Source organism: Ahaetulla prasina, chromosome 1 (assembly GCF_028640845.1).
Source record: "Ahaetulla prasina isolate Xishuangbanna chromosome 1, ASM2864084v1, whole genome shotgun sequence".
NCBI classification, from domain to species: Eukaryota; Metazoa; Chordata; class Lepidosauria; order Squamata; family Colubridae; genus Ahaetulla; species Ahaetulla prasina.
In genome coordinates, this window is record NC_080539.1 from 244,271,152 (window position 1) to 244,282,508 (window position 11,357).

General features: G+C 42.7%; 2 protein-coding genes across 4 annotated transcripts in view; one reads left to right on the top strand and one right to left on the bottom strand.

Annotated features, from left to right (window-relative positions):
- Positions 1 to 11,357, top strand: part of LMLN (leishmanolysin like peptidase) — a 59,035-nt gene that overhangs the window by 44,303 nt on the left and 3,375 nt on the right. The window lies entirely within an intron of this gene.
- The window catches only part of LOC131204079 (glycerol-3-phosphate dehydrogenase 1-like protein), a 39,169-nt gene that overhangs the window by 22,544 nt on the left and 5,268 nt on the right, over positions 1 to 11,357 (bottom strand). The window contains exon 2 of the mRNA XM_058194937.1: positions 2,262 to 2,439. Coding sequence (XP_058050920.1) covers positions 2,262 to 2,439 — 178 coding nt within the window. The remainder of the gene's footprint in view (positions 1 to 2,261; positions 2,440 to 11,357) is intronic.

Sequence of the window (11,357 nt, forward strand, 5' to 3'; positions counted from 1 at the left end):
GCAACTCCAACAAGATGATGCACTTTAAAAATAGAAAAGAAGGAAGGAAGGAAGGAGTTTTTCAATAAAGGGGAAATATAGAAAAACTTAGTGTCATGCTCATATATCATCTTTACAGATGTTGTTAACACTATACTATGGCAGCATATGATGGTACAATGTTTCAATCAATTTCAGGATGAAAACTCATCAATGAGGAGGAGGAGTATAATTTATTAACCTTGTATGATATCAGTTTCTCAAGGACTCTAGAAGGACCCGAGGAAGAAATCTCTGCCCCTCCCACTTTCCCTTTCCAACCCAGCCTTCCAAGGGGACCTTTGAGGAGAAATCTCTGCCCCTCCCACTTTCCCTTTCCAAGGCAGCCTTCCAAGAGGACCTCTCGAAAAGGCAGCTTTCTCCTGGCCGTTTACCACCACCACACCTCCACGCGGCCATCCTAGGCTGGGTTAGAAACAAGGAGGAAGTTCAAGGACCACATCGATGGCACGAGCTCAGATTGCCGGCTGGGGATGATGGGCGCTGCAGTGCGATCTCGGGAGAGACTAGGGGAAGAAAGAATGACTGTTTCCCACACCCTAGGATTGGGGAAAACATTGACCCCCTTAGTTGCGGGAGAAGGGTTGCGCTTCAAAGCGGTCGCCTCCATCCATCAATCCATCCTTCCTTCCTTACTTCCATCCATCCATCCATCCTTTTTTTTCCCAGCGAGCGGTGCGTGTGTGTGACATGCAAGCAAGGCGTCTCACGCAGGCGTGTGTGTGTGTGTTTGTGGTGGGGTCTCGTCCCAGCCACCCACCCACTCGCTCCCTTTCCCTCTTGGGCGTGGGCTGTTCCCGTTCGCCCTGGCCTCCGTCCTCCGATCTCCTGCGCTGGGAGGCGGCGGCGAGCCAGCGGCAACCGGGCACCGCGGACTTTGGCAAGGAGGAAGGTGGGAGGAAGCGGAGCTACCCGGCTGTGGGGGTTGAGGCGTGCAAGAGGAGTGGCGTGGAAAGGCCTTTTGTGTGTGTGTGTGTGTGTGTGCGCGCCTGTGTGCCCTAGGGAGGCGGAGCTGCCGGCTGTGTGGGGGTTGAGGCGTGCAAGAGGAGCGCCTCCTCCTCTTCCTCCACGCTCGCTCCTCTTGCACGCCTCAACCCCACCATCCCCACCCTCTCCAGCGTGAAGGTCACCTCCTCCCTCTTCCAGGCGGCGGCGGCGGCGGCTCGGCTCGGCGGGCGCCACAGCCGGCAGCTCCGCTTCCTCCCACGGTCCCAGTCCAGCGAGCGGTGAAAGCGACATGCGGCGCGCTCCGCTTTCACCGTTCGGCTGGATTGGGACCGGCTTACGGTCGCGGGCGGGGAGCCGCCAGCCTTCTCGGCCGACGCCACCGCTCGGGAAACCCTCCCTCCCTCAGCCGAAGGCTGGCGGCTCCCCGCCCGCGCGCGAGACCAAGAAGCGGTCCCAATCCAGCGAGCGGTGAAAGCGAGCGCGCCGCATGTCGCTTTCACCGTTCGGCTGGACTGGGACCGGTGGGAGGAAGCGGAGCTGCCGGCTGTGGCGCCCGCCGAGCCGCCGCCGCCGCCGCCGCCGCCTGGAAGAGGAGGAGGTGACCTTCACGCTGGAGAGGGTGGGGATGGTGGGGTTGAGGCGTGCAAGAGGCGGCGTGGAGGAAGAGGAGGAGGCGCTCCTCTGCACGCCTCAACCCCCACACAGCCGGCAGCTCCGCTTCCTCCCTAGGGCACACAGGCGCGCACACACACACACACACACACAAAAGGCCTTTCCACGCCACTCCTCTTGCACGCCTCAACCCCCACAGCCGGCAGCTCCGCTTCCTCCCACCTTCCTCCTGCCAAAGTCCGCGGTGCCCGGTTGCCGCTGGCTCGCCGCCGCCTCCCAGCGCAGGAGATCGGAGGACGGAGGCCAGGCGAACGGGAACACTGCACCACCAGGGCTTCCCGCCAATGCACAGCCCGCCAAGTTTGCGCCGTCCGCCCACCAGACACGGAATGGGGGCGGCCTGGGGCGACAAATCGCGAGACCTCGGCGGGCCCGCTCCCCATCCCTCCATGGCAGTCCATTCGGTACCCCCTCCTGTGCGGGGTTCCCGAAGACGTAGACTCGCGTATAAGCCGAGGGGACGTTTTTCAGCACAAAAAACGTGCTGGAAAACTCGGCTTATACTCGAGTATATACGGTACTTATTTGTTTTACTTTCTTTGAACTTAACTGGAATATCATTTAAAACTGAAACTATTCTGGTATGTTTTGCTGTCACTTACCACGTTTGGAGGTAATTTATGCCCTGGGAGATATTTCACATTTTCATGTTCTTGGTTAATAATCTCGGTGAGTTTTCGACCATTGATTAGTTCTTCAAATACCCACATCTTGACAACCGGATCAAACTGGTTGGAGCTTTTGGTATTTTGTCCTACGATTTTTGCAATGGCAGATCCCCTTTAAAAAAAGAGACAGAAATGTGAAATTGCAACTATTTATATGATTCATAGAAAGACCATACTTTCTTACAAGTTAATTGATTGCATTAAATAAGAGAAAAAGAATATACATGCAACTCCAACAAGATGATGCACTTTAAAAATAGAAAAGAAGGAAGGAAGGAGTTTTTTCCAATTTTTTTCAGAGCAGTAGAATACACAAAAGTTACAATCTCAGCTTTTTGCTTTACATTTCTAAATATTTCAAGCATCTCGGGAAGGAAGGAAGGAAGGAAGGAAGGAAGGAAGGAAGGAAGGCTTAGAAATTACCCTTGGAATGTTTGAATTTCAATTTTGCATTGAGCAGGTTTTGCATTCTATGACCTTAATTGCTTCCTCTAGCTTTAGGATTCTAAGAAAATTTATTGTTACTCAGTTCTTATGAATGTAGAGTCACTTTGCATAATGAGATGGGCAGCATAGCAATTTAATAATTAAATAAAGAATTATGAAGGAGACCCAAGCTTCTATTTATTAACTTTTTCTATAAAGCATCTATACTATAGACCAGAGGTCCCCAACCCCCAGTCTGTGGATCGTCACTGGGCTGCAGCATGCCAGTAACTGGGCTGTGCAAATAAACGAAACGCCATCTGAGCGATGCAGGCAGCACATAAAATCATACCCCCTCTGGTCCATAGAAAAACTGGTCCCTGGTTCTCAAAAGGGGGGGGGGCGCTGCTATAGACTATATCAACTCTATTTGTCCAGTTGGATGGCAAACATTAAGGTGGACTCAGTTACAGTGGTGATCCATCCACTATAAAAGTTCAGGTTAGGGACAGATCATCACAAGCAAATGAAATGATGGTCCAGAATTAATCAATCAATTGGCCAGATGACTTGCCCCTCATTTTCCATTGCTCATGTCTGCTGTACTATAGTAGATCACAGCTAGAATCACTTTGAGCCAAGCTCAATTGGAAGGAGATTTTTACATGATTTATTCAGTAACTTTCAGGTGAACTAATATTCACATGCTTTACAGGCAGTGGTGGGATTCAAATAATTTAACAACCAGTTCTCTGCCCTAATGATTTCTTCCAACAACCAGTTCACCAAACTGCTCAGAAAGTTAACAACCAGTTCTCCCGAAGTGGTGCGAACTGGCTGAATCCCACCACTGTTTACAGGTGCATATATTAAAGAAGAAAAAAACAATAGCAAATGGTGGAATTCCTATAACTTGGGTAGTAACTTTCTTTTTTTGCTGTCCAAACTTAAAAAGTTAAAGCATTTACCAAGAAAACTATCGCAAAAGGCTTAGAAGAATAATTGTTTTTGCCAAAAGCTAATACTGTACATATTTCACTTGTCCTTAAAGCTGTTTTTTGTGACTCATAAAAATTTGTTTTTTAAAAAATACATGTAGGTAATGGTGTATTTTATGCGATTAATACTTTAAGGGGCATAGCTGATAGGAAGAATTCAGGACATATACTGCAAAGCTCAGCTAAGTAAAGGCAAATTTATCAGAATTAGATCTCTTTCTTCATAGCTTTTTCTTTTGTGTCTCTGCCAGATTGAGCAATGTGAACAGAGTTTACTTCATAAATGATGAAGAGCATGAATAGTTCCTTTAATATTTGTTAATTAGTTGTAATCTACAAATTGAACTTCGTAATATATATGATAACTTGCTCTATTAAAACAAGGCAGAGAATACATTTGAGCTGAGAGACCAAATCCAAGGTCATGCCTCATCTTCTGATCTAGAGAATATTGAGGAGGAGGACTTATCAAATGAATGATCTCACTCCCTACTTTGAAACAGAGGAGATGTTCTAAACATCTAGATAGACTAGTCTTGGCTAACTTTTTCGGCCCTGAGTGCCAAAACGGGAGCGTGCGCATACGCAAGCGCGCTGGAAACCAGAAGAGCAGCTCCCCGGCGCGCATGCACATGTCAGGAAGCTAAGCTTCTGATTTCTGGTGTGCGCATGCACGCTGGTCACCTGGTCTTCCAAAGACCAGCTGGCCAGAGCACATGTGGGCATCAGAACCCAGAAGAACAATGGGCGACGGGTGGTGTGCCAGGAGAGATGGCTCTGTGTGCTACTTCCGCACTTGTGACATAGGTTTTCCATCATGGAGATAGGCCCATTGTCTTTTTCAAGAGGGAAAAACGGTGGAATGAACAAAATAACATGAGGAATAGTTGGTACCTGGCCTCATCTGTGCCTTTAAGGGGAAGAGAGTGATGGGAGGCAGTCCAGCTGTAACAGTCTTGAATAGGAGCCTTCAAACTTGGCTACTTTAAGACATGTGGACTTCAACTACCAGAATTCCCCAGCCAGCATAGCTGGCTAAGGAATTCTGGGAATCAAAGTCCACAAGTCTTAAAGTGATCAATTTTGGAGTCACCTGGTCTTGAAAAAGGACAAGAATTTTGAATTTTGAAAAAGGACAAGAATTTTGAGGAATGGAAACAACCTTTCTTGTAAACCTTAAGCCCAAATAGTTCAACAATAAGATAGATTAGACTGAAAGATTAGGGGCCCCATCCTCAATATTAAAACTTTATAATGGAATTCAGATTCTACAAGATTTATATGATAGAACTGATTTATTTATAAGCTCAGCTTACATATGGTTCCCCAGTAGGATTTAGGAGACTACAGGTTAGCTTGTCCTTATGTTTGAAGAAAACATACAGGGAATAGCCATAAATTCAAGACACACATTAAAGTTATATACAGACAGAGAAAACATATGTTTCTAATGAATAGCTAGAGTAATAAATTAGGCAGGCATGTGCAAAACAAAAAACTTCAAACAATGTAGCAAACTGATTATATTAAAAAAAAAAATCTCCTGAATAGAGATACTCTTGGTATCTCTAAGCTCCCTGCCACATTGTCAAGGACTTTAGGGCTGTTTCTGGGGAAGGCCTGAGCAAATTTTTAAGGGGGAACTGGCAGAAGGCAGGCGAAAGAGGAGAGCATGGGAAGAAGACTAAAGATAACCCCATCTTGACTGGTCTCTTGATAGGACAGGAAAATGTGGACAGGCTTTCAAGAATCTGTTATTACAGGTGGTCCTTGACTTACAACCATTCACTTAGTGACTGAAGCTGCAACGGTGCTAAAAAAGTGACTTATGATCATTTTTCACACTTATCACCGTTGCAACATCCCCATGGTTATGTAATCAAAATTTGACACTTGGCCATTAGAGTATTTATGACAGAGGCAGTCTTCTGGGGTCATGTGACCACCATTTGCAACCTTCTGACAAGCTAAGTCTTAACAACCATGTTACTAATTTAACAATTGCAGTAATTCCCTTAACAAATCTAGCAGGAAAGTTCATAAAATGGGGAAAAAATCAATTTACAACTGTCTTACTTAGCAATAGAAATGTTGGACTTAATTGGGGTCGTATGACAAGGACTACAGTAGAAAGTTAGCACCTACCTCTCTCCTAGAAGAATGAAATATTGTAGGAAATATTAAAAAGGCAGAATATTATACCTCCCTGGATGAGAAAAGGAGTAACATGCTCTTGGAAAGCAGCCCCCATTTTTATTAATAGCCCCAGAAAGACTGGTGCCAACTTCTCTACAAGACAAAAGGCTAGGCCAGCTTATCTACAAAACAAAAGACCTTCACCCTCAGGACATGACAGGATTAGCTCTCACTCAAGATCACTCAAGATTAGGTCTCAGTCAAGATAGGGGAGGCTCAGGGGCTAAGACAGCTGAGCTTGTTGATTGAAAGATCAACAGTTCGGTGGTTCGAATTCCCTAGTGCTGCTGTGTAACGGGGTGAGCTCCCATTACTAGTCCCAGCTTCTGCCAACCTAGCAGTTTTGAAAGCACGTAAAAATGCAAGTAGAAAAAATAGGGACCACCGTTCCATGCGCCTTTGGCGTTGAGTCATGCCGGCCACATAACCACGGAGACGTCTTTGGACAGTGCTGGCTCTTCGGCTTTGAAACGAAGATGAGCACCGCCCCCTAGAGTCGGCAACGACTAGCACGTATGTGCGAGGGGAACCTTTACCTTTACCTTACAAGATCCAAACTAGGACAAAGCCACTAAGCCATAATAGGAATTGCCCAACCAACAACCTTTCAGAACACAACCATCTTTGTTACATCACCCAGTACAGTTCAACCAAGTTTGACTCAGAAAACCTACAAGGGTAGCTATGACCCCTACAGCAGCCAATAGCTTGCCACAGGAAGAGGAAACCAAAATGCAAAGCCCAAGAGAAGGTATAAATCTCTTTCTCTCACCCATGTGCTCAGTTGCCCAGAACCTCAAACCAGGGATGAAATGTTCCCGGTTCGGACCGGATCATCTGATCAGGTAGCGATGGTGGCAGGTGGTTCAGAGAACCAGTAGCAAAAATCCCTGCCCACCCTCATGCCCAGCTGAGCCACGCAATCATCAGAGATTGTTTTTTTTTTTTACTTTTAAAAGCATTTTTTCTTTGGCCAAAAAATGCATTTAAAAGCTAAAAAAAGGCTCTGAATGATTGCACGGCTCAGCTGGGATCATCAGAGGCTTTTAAAAGCATTTTTCTACAACCTCTTTGGCTGAAGAGGTTGTAGAAAAAATGCTTTTAAAAGTAAAAAAAAAGCTGGCCACGCCCACCAAGTCACATTACACACACACACACACCGAGCCATGCCCACAGAACCGGTAGTAACAAATTTTACATTTCACCCCTGCCTCAAACCATGTGGTCCTGTCCACCACTAAACCATCTTTCCAAATAGCCTCCATGTTTCCAGTGTCTTTCTCCCCACTTGGAACTGAACCCAGATGGACATTTCTTCCAACACTACCTATGTACTTTACAATACAATTGTATTCCTGGAATCCTTGCTATGCCTCTTTCTTGACCTGATCTGTCTCAAAGGGTTGACCCACTGGGTTTTTTTAAAAAACATTAAAAAATAGGAACAAAAGTCCCAACCAAAATGCCAAATTTTGTCCATCAATCCAAAAAGGGTTGAGGACTTCTGTTTAAGTCTTTCCCTGGCCTCGGAAACCAGCCTGAATTTTAGCTTGCCTGATGAGCTTGAATTCTTTTGGCTGTCTTTGCAGGGGACATAAAAGAAACATAAAATGTGTTCTCCTCAACCAATCAATAGCTATTAGTCATAGAACTCTCCACATTCAAAAAGTAGGAGAGCATCTTCAATTAATTGGATTTTGGAAGAAAACCCATGATTTTTGCTTATTAGCATTATAATCTGGTGATAAAATTTTCAGGCCATTTACACCTTAGGGTTATCCTTACATTCATTTCTTGGAATGCCTTAACTGAGACATGGAAGAACACCAAGTAACAGCCACACAAATACTTGGTTGGTGCGTTATGTTATCAGATACATGTACCAAGGGGGTAAAGTTTGCATTGCAATAATGCAACCCCAACTTTGTCACTTTGATTACAGGTTCCAATCTGCAAATGCTGTTGCCAGTAAATTACAGTAGAAGAAATGCAATATGAGATACTTTTTGCTCCTGGAGAAAATATGAGGCATAACTCTAATAAATAACAGCCTGAGACAGAAATGGGGAAGGATTTTCAACTTTGGGATTTTTTAAAAAAAGTTTTTTATTGATTTTACAACAACAACACAACACAAACATACATAACACAAACACATAATATGTGTTTTCTTTTTACATGTCAGTTTCATTCCACCTACTTTCTGCTTTATATATTCCCCATTTCCCCCCTCTTTTATTATCTTTATTGTCCCTTTATATCTAGTTTTATTCATTTACAATATTTTATACATTTGTCACATTCTCTTCTCCATCGTTTATTCATATTTACTTTTCTTATTCTCTAACCAATTGTACCACTTGGTCCATACTTGATAATATTCTGTCTCTTCCTTTTATTTCTTTCGTTAATTTCTTCATCTCCGCAACTTTGGGATTTAAACATATCCTTCGGATTATTATTTTTTCAAGACATCCAGAGTGGATCTCCTTTTTTTTTTTTTTTAATGCGGTTTTAGAATCAAACTGTTATCTGGACTAAGATTTAATAGAGGTAACTTCTTTAAATATTTTTTTCTTTATACCATTTTTGATGCAAACGCTTTAATATTATTTATTTGTTCATTAGTTAATTAGCACAGGCAGAACTGCTTGAAAAAGTGTGAGGTATAAATCAAGATGTAGAGGAAGCCACAAGAGAAACCTTCTTTTGATTTCATTAAGTATATTTAAATACATTGAATTCATTATACTTAATATCGTTGTATTTTCAATGTATTTAATAAGTATCTCCGACTTCATTGCACATCCTAGATTTAGGGACAACTCCTGGAGAGATCCTGTGGCATCTCAACCAGGACTAGCAAGGATGATAATCCTGAAAGTTTCCATCATTAAATTTATGTGAATCTAAGAACCACTGTCCCCACTTTTCCCCAGGCTTCTGTGAAAAGGAAGATGGGTTGCTTTAATTAATATAAGGGGTGCTAAATTTGCAGAACATCTGAATAGGAATTATACTCAAAGCATTCAAAGGCCAGGAATCTAACTCTTCTCTCATCTAACTTCCCTTGTGCATTCTGTTTCTTATCAGCACAATTTATAATTAGACACTGATGCCAACAGAAACTTGGCAAGGAAACAGCTCTCTCCCTCCTTCATTTTTTCCCCTCTTCAAATTGACACCCATCATCACTGCTTTACATATACTGTATGTGGCTTTAGATACTCGGTGCTGATTTAAATGGATAAATCTAATCCCATTATGTTTCATTTTGTCCTCCTTGTGATAAGAAACATTTATTCATATGACAATAATGAAAAGGAAATTCAGGAATCGGGAATTCTGGAGTATTGTAATTGGGAGTGATGATGCAAAACCAATGAAGGGGGGGAAAGCATCTTATAGATGGATGCTTTTCTGTGTTAGACTGAATTTCTCCAACTTGCACAATGATAACAGAGGAGGAATTAATGAAGTGAGAAATGGATCTCTCCAAAAATCGCCAGTTTTCTTTTTTATATTTTAAGTCATTGTATGCACCCCGTGGAAAAATGATCCTGAATTTCAGGCAACCAGCTCCGATGATTATCAGAAAGAGAGAAAAAATTCTGCCTTGATTATTGCATTCCCCGCTATTCTAAGACAATTCGCCTATTTAAAAGTCAATCATTTGGGGGAACAAACTAGTTTTTCCTTCAGTTAAATTTAGTATATTTCTTGAGTAAGAGGTATCCTGCCATGGGTGTCCATAGGGTATTATCAAAAAAACCAGGATGGCAGCCATAGTATCTTTGAGGAATTCTGGGTAATGCGCATAAAAACAGGTTAAGGTTTGATTGCACTGTTATGGCTGCCATCTTGACTTTTCTGACCCTCCAGGAGGAGATCTCTGTACCCTGTTGTTCATAATATATCCCAGGAATACATCCCTAACTTTTGGCTTTCAAAAATTAGTCTCCTGATCTAGTTCTTTCCAATAGCAGTAACTGTTTCTCAATGAAGGCTGTTATGTCTCAAATGAAATGAAAGTAGGCAATAGGTTTGTCAGATTCAAGGATTTCTTACACAAGCATGTTTGTAGTATCATTGTCAAAGCTCTATCACTTGCAATATGTAAAATTTGTAACCTCTTCTTCAAGAAATTCAGGATTTCTGAGGGGGAAGGGATGGCTTTCAAATGAAGCAACATAATTTTCATTGTGTCATTGTTACAATGCAGGTATTCCTCGACTTAAAAGAGTTCATTTAGTGACTGTTCTAAGTTATCACATCACTGGAAAAAGTGACTTATGACCATTTTTCTCACATACAACCCATGGTCATGTGATCAGAATTTGGATGCTTGCACAGGTTCATATTTTTGGCGGTTGCAGTGTCCCCAGGTCATGTGATCCCCTTTGGAGACCTGACAAGCAAAGTCAATGGGAAAGCCAGATTCACTTAACAACCGTGTCATTAACTTAACAATTGCAATGTCGCTTAACAACTGTGGCAAGAAGGCTGTAAAATGGGACAACATTCACTTAACAACTTTCTCACATAGCAGCATAACTTTGAGGCTCAGTTGTAGTCATACGTCGAGGACTAGCTGTAATCATTTGTTTCTTATTTCTTTTGTCATTCAAAAACCAAAGTGAACTCTCTTATCTCTGGTTGGTCAGGGTAACAAGGTTGATACCTGTAACTTGAAAGTACTTTCATACAAAAAGATTGTCGGTCAAAGTCTCCCAGAAATGAGGGATGTGACTTTACAAAGCTATTAAATGCTGATAGGGTTCATGGGGTGAGTTGAGTTCCATGAGATCATATCCTTTTGGATAAGGGAGATAGAAGGACACCAAATTTCTGGAACTGAGGAAGAGAAACTAAACTTCAAGTGGCATGCATCAATTTACTATGTCTTGTCATCAGAGCCGTATTCCTTTAACCCACAAAACTGTTGTTAGAGTGCATAGCTGAGTAATCTTTTCAAAAACAGTTGGGAAAAAAACCCTCTCTTGCACAAAGATACCGGCCACGTGTTTCTCAATAGCTGTTCTCTTGCTAAAAAGGTACAATATGCAGAGTTCATGGTCTTTATACAAGATTAGCTATTTCATATTTAGAAACAGCTGCTGGTTGGATCTAGTAGTTCTGCCAATTATTTAATCCTCAAGTAAAGTATAAATATTAGCTATTACGCTCAGATTCATTTTTAGCTAATTCATTTCCACAGATGATGAATTATCTAGATACCAGTCAGGCCTGATGCAACTCACAAAACATCCACTTGCTGTATATTATTAATACCAATCTGAGTTGACTCGCTGTAGGATCAACTGAAGGTTTTGGGCTGTAATCTACTACTACGGTACGCTGGTTCCATGATAGGTTAATAGATTGATTGTAATGACTTCTCAGTTTAGAC